Raw genomic sequence first — 25,679 nt, forward strand, 5'->3', positions numbered from 1 at the left:
CAAGTAGGCAACATGTTGATTAAACTACATCAAATAAATTGCCTTGATAAGGAACTGGAGCATGAATACTATTAAGTTTTGGTGCAATGAGAACTAAATGTAATATATTACAATTAACATGTTTTTTTTTTTTCTCTCTCTCTCTGTCCTTGTCCTCTACATCTACAGTACGTAAGCATGCTGGTTTGCTGTTCTTAATTGATTTAAACAAGTGTCCAAGACTCCTCTAAAACCATCAAAACTGTCAAGCCCGATCAGGGGAGCGTTTCCCAAAAGCATCGTTAGACTACTGTGGTCAAAAGTTCCATCACTGCCAACATAGTTCAACGATTTGGTGTTTCCCGAAACTGTAGTTCCAACAAACATTCGCAAACAGCATCGCAAAGTTGTGTGGTTGAAACTAAAGCTCTTTACCTGTAGTTAGAAGCATAGTTCCTTATTAGTTTACTGTGTGGATCTCATTTGACATCACTGAGGCTTCTGTTTCTTTCATTCATGTCAAGACTTTGACCACATTTACATGCATTTAAGAAAAATTTATTCCAGGGTTTTGCAGAAAGCGGCGTTCTGAAATGTCACATAAATGCAAGTCCAACTGTTTAAAGGCCCAGCTGTTTAAAGGCTGTTTAAAGGCACTTTTTACCCATAAACTTTAGCTCCAAAAACGCTTTCCTGATATTCAGGGGACACATATGCTCAAAGGACATCTGGAGAAATTATACAGTGTTGCTTTTTGAGGAGATATATGTATTATGTCAAACCGATTTTCTGGTCAGAGGGATGATCAGAAGATCATAAAGAGCAAAGCTCAACACTGTACATCATTCATGTCTTTTTTCGATTACAGCTTTTGCTAGTGGCATTTGTCAAGAGTAGTTCTGTCTGTTAACCACTCTTAAAACTGTCCTTGTTGTACTATTACTTGTCATAACTCATATAACATTAGCAGTTAACATTAGGGTTATTTTCTCTGGCCATATTTTAACCCCTTCTAAGAAGTATTAAAGCTTTCTGTGTGGAGTTTGCTCTGTTCTCCTTGTGTTGTCGGGGGTTTCCTCCTGGTGATTCGGTTTCCCCACACAATCCAAAAACATGCAGGTCAGTTGAATTAGAAACACTAAATTCACCGTAGGTATGAATGCATTTGTCTGTCAATATATGTGACTTGTCATAACTGATATACCACTAGCAGTCAACATTAGTGGTATTTTCTCTGGCTCAGCCTTCTAAGACATATTAAAGCAAACAAAAGGTCCTTTGTTAGAGTCACAGCCGACCCTGGGCTTTTCTGCATGGAGTTTGCATGTTCTCCTTGTGTTGGCGGGGGTTTCCTCCAGGTGCTCCGGTCAACTCTACATAGGATGAATGGATGGATGGATGGATGCTATTCTTTAAGATACTTTTTATTAGTCATGGGCTTACATTGACATCCCTTTGGTCCAACAGTGAAACCAGACCCTCCTGAGAAGGTGGTGGCCAAACCCGTAGCCAACAATGCACGAAGACTGGAGGTGACCTGGAACAGCCCCTCTACATGGCCCGATGTGGAGAGCTTCCCACTGAAGTACTTCCTGCGCTACCGGCCACTCATCCGTGACCAGTGGCAGCATGTAAGTGTGGATTAACTGCTTCTGTAGCTTCCTTTCCTTGTAGGTCATCCTTCCCTTGTGAAAAGTCCGTCTTAGACCAGCATAATATTTGAAGCTGGTTTATGCGAGTTAGTGCTGGTTTGATGCTGGTCTAGCTGGTGTACTAGCTTAGTTATACTGTTACACTGTAAAATTTAGCTTAGAAAAATGCTCATTCTGAATGTTCATATACCCTCAAATTGTCCCCATTCTGTTGAAAAGAAATGCTGCATACATTTTTGCATAAATTTAGATGTGTTAACATTTACCTGTAGCGCTTCTGGTAATGCATTGCATGAGCAGTCTCTGAGAGATGGAAACCAGAAATCATTTGCATTCACAAACAATGTTCAGCGTGATTTGAATTATCACTCTAAAATTACATTTTTACTCCACTGACAGTTAGGTTTAGGGTTTGAGTTAGGGGTAGAGTTAAAAAAAAATGCATTCCTAATGACTGTATTACATAATTTACAACTAAATATACAACTCACTTTTGGTGCCACCCAGTGGTAATTTTACCTGAAAATTGGTCAAAACTTTCATCTTCATACATTGGGGGCAGTGTATCAAATTTTAGTGAACACAGACTAATTTAAACAGCAGAACTTTCGACCTCCTGTTGCCGAATTCACAGTGTGATCAGTCTACTGGTTAAGCTGGTCAACTAATGCATTCTTACAAGTTTAGACATTTGAACAGGGCTGCATTTCCCAAAAGCATTGCAAGCTTAAGTTGATTGTAGAGACTATTGCCACCAATGGTTTCTACCATTTACTAAGGTTTACGATGTTTTTGGGAAACTTAAACATATGAAAGCCTTGTTCTCCGACAGAAACCGTGTGATAAAGTGCTTTCTCTTAACAGCCTTTAATCCCATGCATCACTGCATTTGTATTTACGTAATGTTTCAGAACGCCAGTTTCTGCAAAACCCTGGAATAAGCCTTTTTCTTAAATGCATGTAAACGTGGTCAAATTGTTGACAGAAAGAAAGATACATATGGAATGGAAGTTTCAGAAGCCTAAACAAAGTCAAATGCTGTCCACACATCAAACTAACAAGGAACTATGCTTCTAACCACAGCTGTAGTTCCAACCACACAACTGTGTGATGCTGTAACCACAGTTTCGGGAAACACCAAATTGTTCAACTATGTTGGTAATGATGGAACTTGCGACCATAGTTGACTAACGATGCTTTTAGGAAATAGACCCCTGGTTGGGAACAATCAGCCAATGCACAAAACAAAACGAAAGCTGGTCAGCAGCTATGTTGGTCTTTTTAGCAGGGTTTAGAATATTCTTGCAACCATGTCATATTTTCTACAAGAATACAGCATACTTTGGTGTCAAAGTGTGCCAATGTGATTTTGTACCATTGTCATGTCTCTGCAAGAATCCAATTGTGTCCCTCCTACTCCTCAAAATGAAACTAGACATGCCCTTTGGAAACTGATTTGCTCACTAAGAAGTCATTCAGTGTTTTGGAGACAGTTGAAAACTAGATGATTTATATCCCACAGTCTCAGCTCATATATGCTGCCTTCCTGCTGAAATGAGACCCCTGTATGTCTACAAGTCAAAGAACATTTCTCACATTTATTTGTCTTGGTATTCTTGAATATATCCCTCTTGCATATCAAAGACTTAAAGAAAGGCAAATTAGACAGAGGCCAACATGGATAGGTTGCATGAAATGCCTTCATCCTCAAAAACCATGAAACACATCTTATTCCACCCTAAACAAAACCCAACTACTAAATTTCCAAAACAACTATTACTCAGTGCTGTACAGATCTTATTTTACTTCTCTGAGACCTCTACTCCTCTGAAACAAACCATTTCATCCCAAAAACAAGCTCATATCAGTTTGCAGCAAAGACCATATTGAAGTCCATCACATCGAGGTGGAAAGCTCATCCGTCTTGTGAAGGGCCACATTTCAGCTGCACCTCATATGTGCACTCACGTAGTGTATCACAGTGAGAGGGCTTCAGAGAGATGAAAGAGCCAGCTCGGCGCGGGGAGCACGGAGTAAGAAGTCATTCATTCTGCTGAGGAATGAGGAGATGGCAGGTGGAACAGACCTCGTTGAGCAATGGATGACTCAGAGCTGCCTGCGATCTGATGCCAAAATGTGGCATGGAAACAATTATGTGCTTTTAGTTAGTGGATAAATAATCATTAATATTTAAAATGAATAAAGTATCTTCCAGTTGGATTCAGTTGCAGGTTTAGAAACAAAATTCGGTTAATAGTACACTTAATGAGCTGTTTCTTAGATCAGAGGCCAATGCTTGTCCAAGCTATGGTGTTCTGGGTGGTTGTTAGCATGTTGCTTGGGTGTTGTAAGTAGTTGTTAGCATTTTTCAATGCAGATTCTAGGTGTTTTCTATGCCATAGCATTGCTCTGCAGTTGCTAGGTGTTTTGGGTGGTTGTTAGCAGTTTGCTATGCAGTTGCTTGGGTGTCCTATATAGTTGCCAGGGCATTGGTATCTGGTTGAAAGGAGGTTTTGGGGGCTTTACTATGCAGTTCCTAGGGTGTTCTTGGTGGTTGTTAGCATGTTGCCATGCAGAGGTTTGGGTTTTCCAGGTGGTTGCCTGGGAATTGCTAGGGTGTTCTTGGTGGTTGCTTTGCAGTTTCAATGTGGTTGCTAGGCTGTTAGAAGCTTGCTGTGCAGTTGCTTGGGTGTCCTAAATTGTTGCCAGGGCATTGGTATGCAGTTGCAGGGATGTTCTGGGTGGTTGTCAGCATGTTGTTGTGTAGTTGCTAGGGTGTTCTAGGCATTGCTTTGTGGTTGCTAGGGTATTTTGGGTCATTGCTAGGGCATTGCTATGTGATTGATAGGGTGTTTTTGGGTGGTTGTTAAGATGTTGCTATGAAGTTGTTAGGGTTATTTTCTGGATTGCTAAGTATGATTAATAATAATAGCGAACACCACTAATAAATACAAAAATTAAATATTATACAGTGTATATGCATATATATATATATATATATATATATATATATATAGTGTACAGTATATAAGGCAAGCATCACTATACGGTATGTATATATTGTGTGTGTGTGTGTGTGTGTGTGTGTGTGTGTGTGTGTGTGTGTGTGTGTGGATTCATTTTTTCGTGAATTCAGTGCTTCAACACAAAGCCATCTTTCATAAGAGCTTAGTGGAAGCCATTTTAAGAGATCAATACACACTTTGCTGCATTCCATGAAATCATATCCATTTATAAAACATCAAAATTGTACTTAGTAGTTTGTTCTTGATCCATCTATTAAATCTCAAATGAAACAATAACAAGAGCAATCACTTGGTAAAACTCACAGCAATGCGTGGCCTAACATTGACATGCTCATAATTAGAGAGTAGAAATAATTTGGATGACTCAGATGAATGGACAGAGAAATTCAATGGATCAATATTTCTGCTCAGTTGTAACTGACTCAGATGAAGAGACATATGGTACTGTGAAGCTTTAAAAAGCAATGACATTTAAAAGTCTACTCAAAGAGCAACGAAAGTGTAGAATAATTATTAGAGAGATATGCATACTTTTACACCGACTGAGTGAGGATTTTTTTTTTTTTCATTCTGTACAAGGTGGCAGAATGGACAGTTATGCCTGATGTAAAAATGTATGACCACCATTGCATTAGAATATCAAAGATAGATAGAATTGCATATGAAAGCAAATGTTCTGGTGTTATGGATCAAGCTAAAATAAAATGGTTGCAATAATACGGTTATGTATGCATTTAATTAGTGTGTGCATTTGCAGAACAGGTGAAATCATGTTAATCGTGAGTCATTCTGGAGAGAGACCTGAATGATGAATTGAAAAAGATGGGAGCAGAGAAAAGACATGAGACAGCTGTGGAATGACTGCATATGATTTACGCTCTGTCTTTTGCCCAGGAAAGCAGCAGGATAGAGAGAGAAAAAAGGGAAGGGTGGCGGAGTAAAAAACGGTGTGGTGGGCCATTTTACTTCTTCGCTCCTTTCATTCCCAGAAATGATGTATTTAAACTCGGACTTTAACAAGCCACTCTGGTGCCACTCAGCCAAATGAGAAAAAATCTGCTCTTGACCATTGGGAGCCAGAGAGCAGATTAATTTTCTCGTTTAGAGGCCAAGCTTCATAGAGCACCATGCAGGTGACTGAAATGTGACTGCAGATCGAATGGCACTTGGGTTATTGTACCTTTGGGCATCACAGTGATGGACAACATTAAGGCCACTTACACACTAATACTTTTTTGTTTGAAAACGCATTAATTTTGCCATATTTATGGCTCTAATCCACACTGGATGGATCCAGACTTTCAAAAATGCTTTTCATATATGCATACTTTCAAAATTATTGAATTAATTAAGCTGCCCGAATTAAACCTGTATTGATTTAGATGAACGGAGAATCTAAAGTGAAATGGAGGAAGATGGAAATTTATCAAATGGGGGAACCAAATAATATATCCCTGTTTCTACCCAAACAAAGCAACAAATTTAAATCAATAGATATATTTGTATTAATAGTGCTTTTTAAATTTAGTTAGAAAAAAAGAAACATTTTAAAATTAAGAAAGATATAGTTCATTTACAAGAAATTGCTAAAGATCCTGATTTCATGCCAAATAGATAATACATTTAAGTTTTGGGCAGATAGAGGTCTGAAAAAATAACACCAACAGTTCACTGATATAGGAATGGATACCTTTTCAAACCTAGCAATAAAGTAGAGCTTCCAAATTCACAATTTTTTAATTATTTACAGGTAAGAAGTTATTTATTAACAGAAGTTAAAGTAAAATAAATAAAAAAGGAAATGCATCCATTAATAAATTTAAATAATCGATACATACAACTAATCCAATACAACTTTTAGGAATTTTAAAGAGTGCACTTGAAAGAGATATACTACAGGACACTCTGAATACAATTATATGTAGGTGGGAGAATGAAATAAAAATAAAAATAAGTCAGCAAGACTGGGAAGAAATATCATAATACATTCCATATTTTTATAACACCTTCTATTCAAAGTAAATACAATAGCATGGTAAAAAGGGATTGTTGGAGAAATTGTGGAGCAAAAAGGCTCATTACAGTCAAATTCTATATGAATGCTCTAAACTGACAACTTATTAGAATTAAGTGATTAGACAGGTTAATTTAATATTTAACTGCACAACAAAAATACATCCAGAAATATTTAGGGTAATCAGAATAGCAGCTTTGAAACAGATTACAAAAAATAGGCTTAAACCAGAACCCCCACAATTTCAAAGATGGAGAGAAATGATTTCGGAAATATACCAAATGGAGAAAGTAACATTTAAAATTAATAATAAAAGTCTGGAATGTGAACATAAATGGGATTTGCTTAAAAATATTATAAATTAATTTAGATAGATTGTTTCCTTCAGATTCTAGATTTTTTTAACAAAATTAGTTAAAATATGAGGTATGATGTCCTATCTCATTTAATATTTCAAAATAAAAAGGAGGGGATGCCTTAACTTTATTTCCACTTTATTACTTTCTTGATGTACAATTTGTACATTGTCTTTAGTAAAAAAAAAAAAAAAAAAGGAAACATTGTTTTTTTTTTTTTTATAAAAAGCATAAAAAAGGTTAATTGGTTAATTAAAAAGTGAGCACTTGGAATACTGTATGCAAAATATTGGTATGCAATAATAAGACGTATTTGTTCTTTTTATAAAAAGAACAAATTTTGTGTGCTGCTTATAATGCTTATTGCTTATATTATTATAACTTCAAGTAAAATACTGTACGTATGTTCATCTCGAGTCCAGGAAAGACGGGATTTGGGTGGCATTCACCCCTTTCCATAGCAATCTTGAGCTTTTAATATTTAAAAAACAATTATTGTTTGCAGGTATCATATTAATCCATCCTACTGGCTGTTTTATAGATAACCTAATATATTATGTTTATATTTTCAAAGATATTTTTTGCTATGGCTAAAGAGGGTAAATTTAAAGCAATCTATCTGCTGAAAATCTACATTTAGATTCTAAAATAAATAATTTATCATGAAGAGTCGATTTTGTGGATTTATAAGATTTTATTTGTAAAGTGTGCTTTAAGAGACACGGGGGAGTGACTTGATTGCATCAGAGATGTCATTTTACTCACAGCTGATTGGTTCAGCATCTGTTAGCGATCTGTAATCCAGAACGAAACTGCTTCGGAGCAGGTTAACCGTGTAGTGTAAGTTGCTATGGCGATGAACACCGCTAAAAGCTGACCAATTTTCATGGTACCTAAAACCTGGGGTTGAGGCAAACTAAACTAAAACTTCCCTGGCTAGCCACTGAAACCGACTTCATGGTACAGGCCTCTGGTTTCAATCGTAGTTTTTTTGCTTGTTTGCTAACTGAATAAAACTTTTATCTTCCTCAAGCAAGCATACAGTATATGTTTTTTGTCCACATTATTGAAACATTGTTTGCATCTTGTTGTTTCAATCCAGAATGTTTTATGCAATATCCCAAATTTTCATAAATATATGTGGATGGAAACCCAATTTATAAATTATTCTCTGCCCACTTACAAATGAAGAGACTAACAAATGCAGTTGGTTTGTTTTTGTGTTTGTTTGTTTGTTTGTTTTCATTTAAAGGGGCAAATACACTTTAAAGGTGTATTATTATTATTATTACTATTATTATTAATTAATTTATTTATTGATTATTATACTTTATACTGACATCTGTCAGTGTGGATGCACCATCACGTTAAATAAAACATTTTCAGTTACTGATGCAAAATATATGTTTTGTCTGATGTCAGTATAGAAATGCCCTGCTCACAGTCAGCTATTATTAATTTATGAACGGAAGTGTCAATTAACATTTAATTATTACTTACTGAGGTTACTGAGATAAAGTTAGGTATTTGGACAGTCATAAGATCTTATGTCGGCCTGTAAAATAAAACAGCTTATTAGGTTTATATGATTGGATTATTCAACTCATGTGAGTGTACATCATTTAAAATGTCTCGGTTACGAACGTAACCTTGGTTCCCTGAGAGGGAACAAGACGTTGTGTAATGACGCAATTGGGACTATGTCAGTGGTCTCGCATGGTCTGAAGCTTGTATACAATCACGCCAAGATGCCCATATGGAGCCATGTCACGGGCTCTATATAGATGAGCGCTTGGCGCAGTCTTGCCAGATCTTCTGTAAAAGGCATGAGCCTATGCAGCAATTAGAGAGTATGGCCAGCTACGCAATGTCTCGTTCCCTCTCAGGGAACCAAGGTTACGTTCGTAACCAAGACGTTCCCTTCCAAGGAAACATCGATGTTGCGTAATGACGCAACTGGGACGAGATACCATCACGCCATGCAAACAGTAGCTGCCAACTCTCTAAGCCCATGTGGCAAGCTTACAGCAGTGCACAAGTGAGCTAAAGAAATAGAAATCTCAAAAACTCGCTCCTGATACAACAGAGAGAACTTGGGATGCAGGAGACAAACTCTTGTCCAAATTATAAAATCTAACAAAAGTATGCAGAGAGGACCATCCTGCCACCATACAGATGTCTTCCAAGGATGCACCTCTAACCAATGCCCATGATGATGCCATGCTCCTTGTGGAATGGGCTCGAATACCCAGAGGCGAAGACAAACCATACGCCTCGTAAGCACTCAATATTGCATCCACAATCCAATGATACAGTCTCTGCTTGGACACGAAACACCCATGTTGCGGCCACCAAAGCCAACAAACAACTGCTCTGACTGTACGGTCAACATAAACCCACAGAGCCCGTACTGGGCAGAGCATATGTAGCCTCTTATGCTCCTTCAACTCAAATGGTGGAGGAGAAAAGAACGGCAAATTAATAATCTGCGAGCAAAAGGACGTAGAGATGACTTTAGGCAAACAGTCCAAACATGGTCTCAATACAACCTTAGATAACCCTGGTGCAAAATCCATGCACAAGTATGATGTCAATGCTAATAACAGTGTCGTTTGAAGAGTCAGAAATGTATCAGATACTGATGTTAAAGGCTCGAACAGAGCAGCCGAGAGCGACTCTAACACCATAGATAAATCCCATACAAGGACGCGTGCTCCATGCATAAAATGAGAGACAAGAGTATGTCTTCCAATAGAAACTCCATTCACCAGCGCATGCTCAGCCGCTATAGCGGCCACATAAACTTTAAGCGTTGCTGGGGTAACCCTGGCCCCAAAACGCTTTTTCAGAAAAATCCAGCACTAACCCAACTGGGGAGTGGACTGGATCCTTACTCCGTGCTGTGCACAAAGAGGCAAAAATACGGCATTTAAACGTTTATAACCTTCTCGTTGACGGAGTTCTAGCATTTAAGATGGTATCAACCACAGCTGGTGATAAACCATCATTCAAAAGAGGACCCCGGTGAGAGGCCAAACCCACAATTTCCATATCTCGGGCCGGGGGTGCCCAATATTGCCCCCTGCTTAAGACAATATGTCCATTCTGACTGGAATCTACCAAGGCATTCTCTCCAGGAGAGAGACCAGAGACAGCACATTGTCCTGTGGCCAAAGAAGAATGCAACATGCCAGCCTTAGCATGGCACGAGTGCGCACCCCTCCCTGGCGGTTGATGTAGCCACCACTGACCTGTTATCCGATCGGATGAGGACATGACTGCCCCGAATTTATGGAAGGAAAAACCTCAAAGCCAACAGCACTGTTAGCATCTCCAGACAGTTTATGTGCCAGTTCAGCCGCTGACCTGTCCATACTTCTTTAGCAGGATGGTTCTCGTACACAGCGCCCCAACCCATAGAGGAGGCATCTGTCGTCATCACCTTGCGGCGACACACCAGTCCAACAGATCATCCATCCACAGAATGTGGTTCCGTTTCTATTGTAACAGAGCTTGGTGGCACCCACACATCACTCTAATGGGATGAAACGCATGTGTCAGTGGTTGAAGTCCCTTTACAGAATTCATCCAACACTGAAAAGGTCTCACATGCAACATGCCCAGGGGAATGACAGCGGATGCCATGATCAAAAGCCTGTGAAACATTCTCACAGGGAGAATGTGTCCCACTTTGAACATCACTAGACACTGGCTGAATGACAGAACGCAAGTTGGAGACAGGCACACCTGCCTTGTCCGTAAGTCTAGCTCCACCCCAAGAAACAGCATCTGTTGCCTTGGCAACAAAATGCTCTTGTCTAGGTTGACTCACTGCCCTAGATTGTTCAAGTGACTGAGAACAACATCTCGGTGTTGGGCAGCCAAACTCTCTGAGTGAGCTAACACCAACCAATTGTCAATATAATTCAATATGTGGATGCTCTGAAGCCAAAAGGGCATCAGTACTGCATTCATGCACCCTTGTGAACATAAGAAAATGCCTGTGCCTTGGCGTAATTTGAATGTGAAATAAGCATCCTTCAAATCTACTGTCACAAACCAGTCCCCCGGCTGCACTGTTGACATTATTCTATAAAACAAAAATGCATTCTCTCTCGTTCAGATTACTCAATTCGGAATGCCTTGTAACTGCTGCAAGCCATCACATGGGCAGACAAAGGAATTAATGCATGATTCTCTATTGCAGGGCAACGACTCTTGGCTTACCATTGGTGGCCGCCTTGCAGTCAGCGGCACAGTGGAGGGAAGCCCTTATGCCTACATCTTTGTGACTGATTGAATGTGGTTTAACAATGTTTGCCTTATATTTAGGCATAAAGACTGTCATCCTGAAGTGTGCTTACAGCAGGAACGTTTACAGAAAAAATTATCTTTCCTGGTGTTTTGAAAGGGAAAGTGTGTATGAACATTGGGGAAGAGCACTTGTGCTTATTGTACATCGGATTCTGTTATGCCTGTCCCAAAACCCTTGGCCATGGGGACAGAGGCCGAATTCGATCAGGCAGTTATAAAAAGAGGTAACTGAATGGATTTACGGCAGAGGACACCAGATAAACCATCTTCCCTACATAAAACTGGGAAGAATGGGTGAACATGGAAGGAATTGAGAGCAAGCAGGTTAGCCACAATGGCCCCAGCCTTATTATGGGGGGGAACAGCGTGTGACGTTTATGACAGTGTGATTTGTGAACACTTCAGCTTTTTATACATCAAATTCCATTATGCCTGTCCCAAGAATCTTGGTTATGGGGACAGAGCCCGAATTCAATCGAGTAAGTATAACAAGGGGTCACTCTGAATGTATCAAGAGCAGAGGATGCCAGATAAACCATCTTCCCTAGCATTAGAAAGGGGAAAAATTTGTGAACATGGGAGGAATTGAGAGCAAGCAGGTTTGCCACAAAGGCCCCAGCATTTATTATGGGGGGAACAACGAGTGACATTAATGAGAGTGTGATTCATGAACACTTGTGCTTATTATACATAGAATTCCATTATGCCTGTCCTGAGACCCTTGGCCATGGGGACAGTGGACGAATTCGATTAGGCAAATGTAAAGAATGGGTCACTCTGAATGTATTTACAGCAGAGAACACCAGATAGCCCATCTTGCCTAGCATTAGAATGGGGAAGATTGTGTGAACATGGGGAAGAAAATTAACAGAGGCTGGATTTTCTTTAATTTTGATACCATTTGGTCTCCATATACAATTTATGACTCAATGGTTTCTTAAGCAGAAACTATAATCCATTCATAAATAAATTATGACATGTTTGGTCCTCCATACACAAATCATGACCTACTCGATCACCCATACATGCTAAATCTCATGTGTCCGATACATACCAAATGGCAGACTCATACGAGGAGAAGAGTGTGACCAATGAAGAACCCAAAACACAACTCCTTAACAACAGAGAGACTGCAAAATCAGCGAGTGCAGACCTAATACAAATTAAAAGGACCATGGGACCTGAAGTTCTTGCCACCATTGAACAGGGACAGAGATAGCATTTGTGTCTCTTCTCCTGCCAAAGAAAAGACAGCCATGCAACCATTTGAGTTTCACAGCCTCGCCATCTCCTGATGGGACCCAGGGAGAACAGTAATGCTGATGAAGTACCCAGTGCGTCGGTTCACTATCACTGTATTGGAGGAAAAAACATCTCTTTTTTTGAGCCTCTTAAGTCCCTGGGCCTGAGCACCAGTCACGCGGGAGCTCGCCCGCCGCACAACAGCGCTCCAAAAACAGGAGAGAAAGAAAGAGAGGCCAGGGCCGCGCCCTGAACTGCCTCATTCATGTTTTGCGCACACTCTAGTATGAGAAAATAGAAGAAATTAGGTATTTTTAAACAAGTGCCTACCTTTTCCATCGTTCCCGCGATAAAACACCTTCAAACCAGCGTTTCCTCAATGGAAAATGGCCTGCGTGATGCATAACGGCGCCGAACTAGGCCACGTGCCAGATAAAGGAGCATGTCTCGACGGCAAGAATGGTGCATCCATCCAGAGGGAGAGAGAGAAACACAAGGAAAAGTCCGGTGCCCGTCCTCAATCCTTTTTCTTATGACAAGAGCCGGACCCTCAAGGTTCATATGGCTCCTTTCAGAGACCACACGGTTTGACAGAGCATCAATGAAACACCATCGGGCCTGTTTAACAATGCGGTTGAATCCGCACATGATCTGCTTATTCCTAACAACGTCCTCACGTGTTTTCACTCAAAAGGGAGAACATAGTCCTCGCTTTGGCGTGACTCACTAGTAACCAACATGGGCTTAGACAAATTCGTGCTCTGAAGTAAGACATTCTGGCAAGATGGCGCAAGGCACTCGCCGATATAGAGCCTGTGATGTGGCTCCCTATGGACATTGCTTAAACGCCATCTGCCAATAAATTGCCATGACTGTATACAGGCTTCAGACCATGTGAGACCACTTATGTAGTCCCAATTGCGTCATTACGCAACATTGATGTTTCATTGAAAGGGAAAATGTGTTTAAGTGCTATTCAAGTGTAAAACTTTTAAAATTAAGAAACAATTACTGTGTGCCCCTTTAAGCTTAGGGGCAGAATCCACAATTAATTATAATATAATAACTGATATCATGGAACGAATCAGTAGTTCAAATATTACCCCAGTAAAAAGGCTGTACAAACAGCATAATAAATAAATAAATGAATGAATATAAATGAGCCAAAAATGTGTGCTGACTTCGTGGTCAAATTTTTGTTCATCCAAAATTATTATAACAAATAACTAATAATCTGAAAACAAAGCAGAATATACAGTTGTGCTTGAAAGTCTTGTTTACTAGCTGAATCAAACAAATGTCTTGGATATCATTTTACATCTGAAAGTTAAAGTGGAAATTTAGAGTAAAAAAGGACTTAAATATTGTTCTTTTTCTCACCCACACTCATTATATCACTTCTGAAGATTTGGATTTAACCACTGGAGTCTTATGGATAACTTTTATGTTTTCTTTATGTGATTTTTGAAGCTACAAAGGTCTGATCACCATTCACTTGCATTGTATGGACCTACAGAGCTGAGATATTCTTCTAAAAATCTTTGTTTTTGTTCTGCTGAAGAAAGAAAGTCATACATATCTGGGATGGTATGAGGGTGAGTAAATGATGAGAGAATTTTCATTTTGGGGTGAGCTATCCCTTTAATAGTCCTAAAAATAGGCTGCATTTTCTTGATTAAATTATAAATGTTTTTCACACACTCCAAAATCCATGATTATCATATTCATTTTTCAATCTTTTGCACGCAGAAAGTAGCGCCATCATCTTGACTTCAATTTGCCCAGGCTTGTCTCACTTTCCATGTGCTTATTTCCCCTCAATTCCCTCCTTTTATTCATTCTCTGATTTCTCCCTCCGCTCCCCTGACACGCTGCACCCCCCACCCCAGCCGCCCCGCGTTTAATGGCCTTTTGTGCATCTGCCAAAAGGGTCTCTTATCCTCCAGGCCACACTTAGATTAATCAATAGCCCCGCCATTGCAGTACCATTAGCATGGTAAGGGAAATTAGATGGAGAAAAGGGGTATTCAGGCATCTTGTGCTCCACACCACCCAGCACCCATTTTTACCTCTCCAATTGGCGGGCAAATGCACACAAATGAAACATTTATATGCCTTGCAGTTTCTATTGCTCTTATTTTGTATTTTATAAAAAATGTTTGCACTCTAAACATTTTGTGTCTACATTGCAAGCAAGTGACACAACAAAACTAAAATACTTACTTTATAATCAAGCTAATGAAGTTTAAACTATTACTTTTTGTCTAGTTTTGATGCGTTGCGTTGCTTTTTTTTTGTAAATTATGCCGCCGCTTCTTTAATATTGCTCAAGCTTTCTCTTATGAATCGTGTAACGATAATAAAAAAAATGGCAAAATTGCAAAACCTTTTTTTATTTATTTATTTATTTATTATTTTTTTTTTTTTTTTTTTTTACCAAAAGTGTATAGGGTCTTTAGTTACCCAAATATGTATTTTTTGTTTTGTTTTGTTTTTTGTAATACAGCAAAATAGTTCCGCTTATATGAATCATATTTTTATTATTATTTTATATCCATTTAATTTTGTTTCATATGATATGTATTTCTGTTTTTTACAAGACAAATTAGTGCCATATTCATTCAAATTACTACTATATCTTGTCAATTTTCTGCGCAATGGTGGTGAATTATCAGTATCTGATAATCTGATAAGTACTGAAGGTGATGTTTCAGATTTACATTTGACATTGCTATTTGACGAAGAGGCAACATGGAAGTAAGCTGTAGCAAACACAACCAACCTGGTCTCATAGAATGAACATTACTCTATATACATTTTTGCAAACTGACTTGAATGTGCCGCTTTCTACATTTCGCTGCAGTTTCCTGGTGAAATGAACACTAGAGGCACTACAACAACTGTGTGGTTTAATCATTGTCACACAAATCACGAGTACAGTTGCTGATTTTGATTTTATAAAAACATATTTTTCACTCTATTACTCACCCCCCGCTATGATATGGTATCAAAACACTTTTACTTTTAACACTTGTATTACAGACCCACCTACATATACACACGTATTCCTATGTCATCAGCTTGCTTGGTAGCTCACCTGATAGAGCGTTGGACTAAGAGCTCGATGGCCACGATACAAATCCAGCCAAAGACGCATGAAAGTGAAAGTGGCATAGACTTTTGGCGGCCTCCACTGGACATTTCACTTGAAGATTGCAGCCAAATGTGTAATGAAGCACGTAATTCCAGTTTTGCAAAAAACATTGCAATGTTCATGTAAATTGTATGAGACCAGCCTGAGTACAACACATGAAATGTATGACATGGCTTTTGTCATTTGGGTGTACTACTGAAATTATATGATTTATATCTATTTAGACTATTTAGTAATTGCCTGAGAAAATACATATGTGTCACTTATATATATATATCTTATGTGCCATGTGTTGCTTTTCTAATTGTCTTAAAAATGCTTTGAATATTTGACACTATCTACACTACGTTGTGATAGATATATGTGCCAAGTTGCTAAAGACCAGAAATATGCAATAATGTTTGGCAAAACGCCCATTCATTTAAAGGTTAAAATACTGCAGCGGTTCCATGGTGAAAGCCACAGTGTGGCATTTAATGTTAATGCTCTGAGTTTTAAATGTAAAAAAATAAATAATAATAATTAAAAAATAATCCTACCCTAAACCTTAAATGTAAACCTAACCTAATGGAAAGTGGTGTGATATATACAATGAGCCATGTAAAAACCATGATGCAAAAATGTAGGTATAGTTACATGATTCTATGAGACCAGTTTGGGTTAATTTTATGTTAGATAATAGTTTATTTAACACAGCTATTAGTTCTCGCACAGAAATCATGGGATTTGTTCCACTATTGCTTAATATAAAATAATATTTTAAAAAAAGAAAAAAAAGGAATGGCACACCAAATTGTACACTATTCATGGAAAGTGCCAACTATCCATAACTACTGAATATGTGAATCTTTGAAATTGAGATAAGCATTGATCTGACCACAAATGCAATGTTTTGCCAGTGAAGCAAACCAGTTTTCTTGCACCTAAAAATTTGCATTTTGGGGGAGAAAGTGTTTGTATGTACAGTAAATTGCAGCAGTCTTTAATGCATCACAACAAGGACAAGATGAACGATTATCAGTGCATGAATCAGACTCACTTGAAATGCACAAATTCTAAAACAGTTTGCACTTTAACATCTCTTCCATTTGCCTACACTTCACATGAGATGAACAATGTCAGCACCACTGTCTGCATTCCCATTGGTAGTTACTGGATCACATTGCTGCTTATTTGCATAAAGTTAAACTTTTTCCAAGTTTTTGGCATCACTGGACACACCCACCTCGCACTGGTGAAGTTCATTGCCAATACTATCACTGGAAATTTGCAGCTCATTAAAAAAGAATGGCATCTGGTTGCTTTGTGCCTGCAAAGTGCTGTAAGAGTGAACGCCACTTGATGTAAGGCAAACAGTGACTGTTTATGCAAATGAACAGCACTACAATACATTTGAAGAGAGTGGAGCTGCATCATGTCAGAAAGAGTAGTGGAGTAGGAACGCTCGCTCTGTTAAATCAATACCATGTGTATTTAACTTCACTTCAAGCGAGCAAGTGTAGAAAGCTTTGATAATTATAACAAGAGCATATACTGTCTATATACTATACTAGTATTATACTGTCTCACCCATACGCATAAAAAGCATGCATAAATGTAACATGCCAGGCTCTGCCGAGCGCGTTATCATAACGCAGTAATTGCCCTGTCATCAGAGATGCTGGACTTCTGATTGTTTCTGAAACAAGTGATATTACAATCATTATCCTTCATCAGGATACGTGCAAATGGACACATTTATATACACACGAGTATGTGCTGATGGGTCCACTATATCTCTCAAGTTTTCCTCTTCATTGCTGGGGTTAATACATTTGCACCAAAACTATTATTTCACACTTCACAAACATTCTCCACTCGTACCTTTCCTTTTTATTTGTCTAATAAAGAGAAAAGCAGGCAACATTATTTTTTTATTATTATTCTTGCTGTTTGCTGTTTTATATACCTCTCTAGACTTCACAGTTATAACTTTTTAAATTTCATGATTACAGTATAAGGATATATGTCACTTTTTTATGGGACATGTTAAAATAATTTCAATTTAATTTTTGGATCACCTCCAGTGCTTTTATGACCCCTTCTAACTTAAACATTCAAGTAACATATTTAATTTAAAATATCTGATGGAACTGGATTTGGGAATTTATCACTATAGTCTGTTTCTGTTCCTCGTGGTATGACTAAGTCAGCCTGGTCTCCATGAGCATTGCAATGGGGCGGGGAGGAGGTGTAATCAGATGAGGTTTTTAAGGTGAATTTTAGATGGGGGTTTTAATAAGTCATATGTACCTCCCTAACCTAAAACTTTACCCTAAACCTAACCAATATTGTCCGAAAAGAATAAATGAGAGTTTAACAAAACAGACCATACCCTTAACCAACACCTAACCACTAGTGTTTTAAAATGCAAAAAGCAAAAAAAACAAACACATTTACTGAAGCAAACATGTCATTTTGTGTGGCTTCTATGCCACTTACACTTTTATGCATCTTTCACTGGATTCGAACTACGGCCATTGAGCTCAAAGTCCTATGCTCTTGGTGAGCTACCAAGCAAGCTAATGACATAGAAATAAGTGTGTATACAGTTGTGCTCAAAAGTTTGCATACCCTTGGAGAATTGGTAATATATGTACCATTTTTAAAGAAAACATCCTGGTTACTTGCGTAGCCTCCGTTCCCTGATGGAGGGAACGAGACGTTGTGTCAATGTAGTGACACTAGGGGTCACTCTTGGGAGCCCGAGACACCTCTGGTCTTTGATAAAAGGCCAATGAAAATTGGCGAGTGGTATTTGCATACCACTTCCCCGGACATACGGGTATAAAAGGAGCTGATATGCAACCACTCATTCAGGTTTTGTGCTGAGGAGCCGAGACAAGGTCCTGGCCATTTCAGCGGGTAGTTCAGTGTTGTGGCAGGAGGGACACGATGTCTCATTCCCTCCATCAGGGAACGGAGGTTACGCAAGTAACCAGGACGTTGTGTCGATGTAGTGACACTAGGGGTCCCTATACAAAATGCCGCAACTGGCTGAACTGTGTTACGTGAACTGGCTGTGTGTGATGGGCAGACCACTGTGTACATTGTAGCCAGCGCACCAGGCCAACACGTAACCTCCCCCAACACTGTTATGAGTGTCAAACAGCCCTCTGGGACAAGTCGACTACCCAAAAGATAGAGACGGGCTAGCCCAGTCGTGGCCTCTTATCCCACTTTTTTTTCCACTCCCCCAAAAAAAGGGGAATTAACCAACTGGGCCGACCAGGTCTAGTTGGGGGGGAGGTGTCCCTCCCAAGGGGAGGACACTGCGGAGACCACACCCCGCCCAGAGAGAGGGGAGGGATATTTAAGTGGAAATACATCACATGGTCTTGCCAAGCTATGTCAGAAGTATGCAATGTGGATAAGTCCCATGGTAGGTCCTACCCTACGGGGGAGGAGTTACTACAAGCGTGGAAACTGGGGCAGAGGGCCCAACAGGGAAACAAATTAGCAGAAGATATACGTCGCATGGGGTTACCTACGGGGAACAGCCACATGTGGAGCACCTACCCCAGTACAGGGCTTTAGTTAGCACATGTACTGGGCCGGCAGCATGTCTCTCCAAACCTCGTCTGCCACAGGGCTCAGAGGAAATCAACCAGGGAACACAGTTTGTGAACACTACTGGGAGTTAATGGCACACGTCTTCAGCTCAGGGGAGGTGAAAGGCACTATGAGCAAGCGATACACCCGGCCGGCTATCCCAGACTTACCTGCTTGTAAGTGCCACTACACGGGACGAAACCAGTTCCACCCGGAGGTTGTAGAACCTCGCAAATGTGTTGGGTGTTGCCCAGCCTGCTGCTCTGCAAATGTCTGTTAGAGAGGCGCCCCTGGTCAAGGCCCAGGAGGCCGCTACACCCCTGATAGAATGGGCTCGTAGCCCCACTGGGGGCAGCACGTCCTATGCATGATATGCCATAGTTATGGCATCAATGAGCCAGTGGGCGATCCTCTGCTTGGAGACAGCGCTTCCTTTACTCTGTCCACCAAAGCAGTCAAAGAGCTGCTCAGAGACTCTCAAGCTCTGCGTGTGATCCAAATAGATGCGTAAAGCATGCACCAGACACAGCAATGTCAGGGCTGGGTCTGACTCCTCCTGCGGCAGCGCTTGCAGGTTCACCTTCTGGTCCTAAAAGGGGTTGTGGGAACCTTGGGCACATAGCCCGGTCGGGGTCTCAGGATCACATGAGAGTAGCCCGGACCAAACTCCAGGCATGTTTCACTGACAGAGAATGCTTGTAGGTCTCCTACCCTCTTGATGGAAGTGAGCACAGTCAGGAGGGTAGTCTTCAAGGAGAGTGCCTTAAGCTCAGCTGACTGCAAAGGCTCAAAAGGGGGCTCTCTGTAGACCCTGAAGAACTACAGAGAGGTCCCATGAGGGAACGAGGCGCGGTTTGAAGGGATTCAGCCTCCTGGTGCCTCTCAGGAACCTGATGATCAGGTTGTGCTTCCCTAAGGACTTACCGTCCACTGTGTCGTGGTGTGCCGCTATAGCGGCTACATACACCTTCAAGGTGGAAGGGGACAGCCGTCCTTCCAACCTCTCCTGCAGGGAGGAAAGCACCAATCCGACTGCACTTCTCTGGGGGTCTTCCCGTCGGGAAGAACACCACTTAGCAAACAGATGCCACTTAAAGGCATATAGGGGCCTCGTAGAGGGGGTCCTAACCTGAGTGATCGTGTCTTCACCGCGGGTGGTAGATCGCTTAGGTCTTCCGTGTTCCGTCCAGGGGCCAGACATGGAGATTCCAGAGGTCTGGTCGCGGGTGCCAGATGGTGCCCCGTCCCTGAGAAAGAAGGTCCTTCCTCAGGAGAATTCGCCAGGAGGGGTGCTGTCGCATGGAGCATGAGGTCCGAGAACCACGTCTGGGTGCTTCCAGGATGACCTGTTCCTCGTCCTCCCTGACCTTGCACAGGGTCTGTGCAAGTAGGCTCACTGGGGGAAATGCATATTTGTGCAGTCCAGGGGGCCAGCTGTGTGCAAGCGCATCTATACTGAGAGTTGCCTCGGTCAAGGCGTACAAGAGCGGGCAGTGGGATGATTCTTGGGAGGTGAACAGGTCTACCTGTGCCTGTCTGAATTGACTCCAGATCAGCTGGACCACCTGAGGGTGGAGTCTCCACTCTCCCCTAAGGGTAACCTGCCGTGACAGCGCGTCCGCTGCAGTGTTGAGGTTGCCCGGGATGTGGTGGTTTGCAGCGACTTGAAGTGCTGCTGACACCAGAGGAGGAGATGGCGGGCGAGTTGTGACATACAACAGGAGCACAGACCGCCTTGATGGTTGACATATGCTACTGTTGCCATGTTGTCTGTCCGAACTAACATGTGCTTGCCCTGGATCAACGGTGTGGGATCTTGAGCCGGGCCGGGGCAGGATGCGCCGGATAGCCTCTGTCTGCTGCTTCACCATCGAGAACTGCTGGGCAAAGTCCTCGACAGTGTCACCAAATAGGCCAACCTGGGATATAGGGGCAGCAAGGAACCGTGCCTTGTCGGCCTCACTCATCTCGACCAGGTTGAGCCAAAGGTGGCGCTCCTGGACCACTAAGGTGGACATTGCCCGCCCGAGAGACCGCGCCGTGACCTTCGTCGCCCGGAGAGCGAGGTCGGCCGCCGAGCGCAGCTCCTGCATCAAATCTGTGGCGGAACTACCCTCGTGCAGTTCTTTTAGCGCCTTGGCTTGGTGGACCTGCAGGAGAGCCATGGCGTGCAGGGCGGAGGCGGCTTGTCCAGCGGCACTTTAGGCTTTGGCCATCAGGGACGACGTGAACCTACAGGCCTTGGACGGGGGCTTTGGGCGTCCATGCCAGGTGGTGGCGCTCTGCGGGCATAGGTGCACCGCGAGTGCCTTATCCACCGGGGAATCACCGAATAGCCCCTTGCCGCCCCGCCATCGAGGGTAGTGAGGGTGGGGGACCTGAAAGATCAGGACCGGGCAGTAAAAGGTGCCCCCCGTGATTTTGTCAGCTCCTCGTACACTTCTGGGAAGAAAGGGACTGGAGCGGGGCGTGGCTGCTTTGAGCAGACTGGATGACTGGATGAGCCCGCTCTCCGTTGCTGCGCTCGAGAGCTCATCAGCTTCACGGGCTCTGAACAAGAGGTCAAACTCGCCGTAAGACAGGCTGGTGGACTCATCCGGAAGCCCGATCGGGGCAGACGAGTGTGCTGGGGAATGGGAGGTCCATGGGGGGATACCCGGTGGAGGTGGTCACATTGGGGTCCCCAAATCGCCCCCAGTGCTAGCCGTGTTGGCCTCATACCCGTAGGTAGAAGGACCGAAGCAGGGAGCCGCTGGGGTGGCTTTTTTTTTTATTATGGGATTCATATTCACATTTCTTTTATTTCTTATGGGATTCATATTCAACTGTAGGTTATAACAAAATGGCACAATCATAAAACAAAACTAAAAAAAAAAAATAAATGACCCCTATTCAAAAGTCTGCATACCCTTAGTTCTTAATACTGTGTATTGCCCCTTTTAGCATCAATGACAGCGTGCAGTCTTTTGTAATAGTTGTCTATGAGGCCCCACATTCTTGCAGGTGGTATAGCTGCCCATTCGTCTTGGCAAAATGCCTCCAGGTCATGCAAAATCCTTGGTCGTTTTGCATAAACCGCACGTTTGAGATCTCCCCAGAGTGGCTCGATGATATTAAGGTCAGGAGACTGTGATGGCCACTCCAGAACCTTCACCTTTTTCTGCTGTAATCACTGGAGGTCAACTTGGCCTTGTGCTTAGGGTCATTGTCATGCTGGAATGTCCAAGAGCATCCCATGTGCAGCTTTCATGCAGAAGAATGCAAATTGTCTGCCAGTATTTTCTGATAACATGCTGCATTCATCTTGCCATCAATTTTCACAAGATTCCCCGTGCCTTTAGAGCTCACACACCCCCAAAACATCACCAGCACCATGCTTGACAGTGGGGATGGTATTCTTTACTCTTTAGGCCTTGTTGACCCCTTTCCAAACATAGCACTTATGGTTGTGACCATAAAGTTCTATTTTGGTCTCATCACGCCAAATTACAGTGTGCCAGAAGCTGTGAGGCATGTCAAGGTGTTGTCGGGCATATTGTAACCGGGCTTGTTTGTGGCATTGGCACAGAAAAGGCTTCTTTCTGGTAACTCGACCATGCAACTCATTTTTGTTCAAGTATCGTCATATTGTGCTCCTTGAAACAACCACACCGTCTTTTTCCAGAGCAGCCTGTATTTCCCCTGAGGTTACCTGTTTTTCTTTACATCCCGAACAATTCTTTTGGCAGTTGTGGCTGACATTTTTCTTGGTCTACCTGACCTTGGCTTGGTATCTAGAGATCCCCGAATTTTCTACTTCTTAATAAGTGATTGAACAGTACTGACTGGCGTTTTCAAGGCTTTGGGTATCTTTTTATATCCTTTTCCATCATTATAAAGTTCCATTACCTTGTTACGCAGGTCTTTTGACAGTTCTTTTCTGCTCCCCATGGCTCAGTATCTAGCCTGATCAGTGCATCCATGTGAGAGCTAACAAACTCATTGACTATTTATACACAGACACTAATTGCAATTTAAAAAGCCACAGGTGTGGGAAATTAACCTTTAATTGCCATTTAAACCTGTATGTGTCACCTTGTGTGTCTGTAACAAGGCCAAACATTCAAGGGTATGTAAACTTTTGATCAGGGCCATTTGGGTGATTTCTGTTATCATTATGATTTAAAAAGGAGCCAAACAACTATGTGATAACAAATGGCTTCATATGATCACTATCCTTAAATAAAAGTTTTTTTTTTTTTTTTTTTTTTTTTTTTTGCATGATCAGTCATATTTTCAAAATCAATGCCAAAATGTCACAATTTCTGCCAGGGTATGCAAACTTTTGAGCACAACTTTATGTATGTGGGTCTGTAATACAAGTGTTAACATGTTTTGTTTTTCAAATCATGCATTAAAGTAAAAGGTTCTGATACCATAACATTGCGGGGGATGAGTAATAGAGTGAAAAATAAGTTTTTATGACATCAAAATTGGCAATTGTACTCATGATTAGTGTGACAATGATTAAACCAAACAGTTGTTGTACATCCTCTAGTGTTCATTTCACCAGGAAAATGCAGCTAAACATAGAAAGTGGCACATACAAGTAATATGCAAAAAAGTATATAGAGTAATGTTCATTCTATTAGACCAGGTTGGATAAAGTTATTTAAATGTTACCATTTATATAGTTTATTATTATTATTATTATTATTATTATTATTTCATTATTTAAAAATAATGACAAACAGGTTCCTCAAACACTAACCCTTCTGCCATTGGTCAACCAAACAGATAGTCCCACCTCAAACTCACAGCATTGGCTAAGCTAATTTAACATAAAAAGAAATTAGACACTTCGACTTTACATGTCCTCATTTAAATGTCTACAAAGAAGCCTTCATTTGCTCTGAGAAAAAAAGAGAGAGAGAGAGATATTAAAGAGGTCTCATTTTTTATTTTTCTTCTTATTCCTTGTAATCCTAGAGGTAAGCAGGGTTGGGGAGTAATGAAATACATGTAACAGGAATACGTATTTAAAATACCAAATATAAGTAACTGTATTCCACTACAGTTACAATTTAAATAATTGGTATTTATAATACAGTTACATTCAAATAGTATTTAGATTACTGAAGAGAATACTTTGCATTTTATTGTCATTTGTTTCATTTAATATTTAGTCCTTTCAAATGGAAAAAAAACATTTATACATATAAATGATACAATCCACAAAGTGCATTTGAACAGTGGTGAAACACTTTCTTATAATGTGGTATATTCATACGAGCAGACAGAGAAGTAAGTTTGAAGTAAGTTTGGAGCAGAAGAAACAGAAATAAACCTTGTGTAAATTTTCAGCTTTACGCTAAGCTAAAGAGCTATTTCTAGCCATTTTACATGCACGTTACCAGGCACGATCATATTTTTTTATCAAGAAAATTCACGTTAGATCATCATTTCTTTTTCTCTAGTAAGACCTTTGATATTAGGGCAAAAAATCGTATTCTTAATAATAATTTTTGTATTGTTTTCCTGTAAAAATATCTAAAAATAATTAAAACAAGATCAATTTGATTAATCTTGTTTTAGAATCAACACTGCATAAGATATTTAGCTTTTTCAGAGAATGTATTTTTAACATGTGTATTTTGTCTTACTGTACTGGCAGAGTTTTTATATTCAAAAGAAGTTAAAAAATCTACCAGTGCTGAAGAAGTAATCCAAAGTATTTAGAATACATTACTGACCTTGAGTAATCTAACGGAATACGTTACAAATTACATTTTACAGCATGTATTCTGTAATCTGTAGTGGAATACATTTAAAAAGTAACCCTCCTAACCCTGGAGATAAGCAATCATTTTGGTCATAAACGTATAGTAAATGAAATCCCAGAAAAATCCATAAGCCTGTTTCTAGTTATTATAGATTCATGAAATGAGTTAAGCGTGTTCACACGTTTAACGGCTGTATGAGCAAATGGCAGAATTATACTGTAGCTCTTTAGTCATCCCTTGCATGTTTCTCCTGTTGCATTATAATGCATTAGACATTCAAATGCACCTCTGACAGCTTGAACACTATGATTAAGTAGTTTGTTCAGCTCTAAGGTTATTTTTCCTTGGGGCTCCGTAAGCTGTTTCTTGATGCTTAGAGCGTGGAAATTGAAAAATGCACCTTGGCTCTGTCTCTGCCACCCATATTGATTGTTGGATCAACAGGGCATCCTTGAGATGTCGATAGATAAAGGTTTGTGTATGCACACTCCTTATTCAGTGTCACAACACCCTAAGGACTAGTGTCTTATGATCTGAGACTGCTCAGCACAGGGAGTATACATCAGGGGTATGATGTAATGCTGTGTGC

At 40.7% G+C, this 25,679-nt stretch overlaps 1 protein-coding gene across 2 annotated transcripts in view; it reads left to right on the plus strand.

Moving 5' to 3' along the window:
- Positions 1-25,679, plus strand: part of LOC127432365 (ciliary neurotrophic factor receptor subunit alpha-like) — a 349,211-nt gene that overhangs the window by 273,571 nt on the left and 49,961 nt on the right. For both annotated transcript variants that reach the window (XM_051683348.1, XM_051683349.1), the window contains one exon: positions 1,447-1,610. In XM_051683348.1, coding sequence (XP_051539308.1) covers positions 1,447-1,610 — 164 coding nt within the window. The remainder of the gene's footprint in view (positions 1-1,446; positions 1,611-25,679) is intronic.

The sequence above is a fragment of the Myxocyprinus asiaticus genome, chromosome 42 (assembly GCF_019703515.2).
Source record: "Myxocyprinus asiaticus isolate MX2 ecotype Aquarium Trade chromosome 42, UBuf_Myxa_2, whole genome shotgun sequence".
NCBI lineage: Eukaryota > Metazoa > Chordata > Actinopteri > Cypriniformes > Catostomidae > Myxocyprinus > Myxocyprinus asiaticus.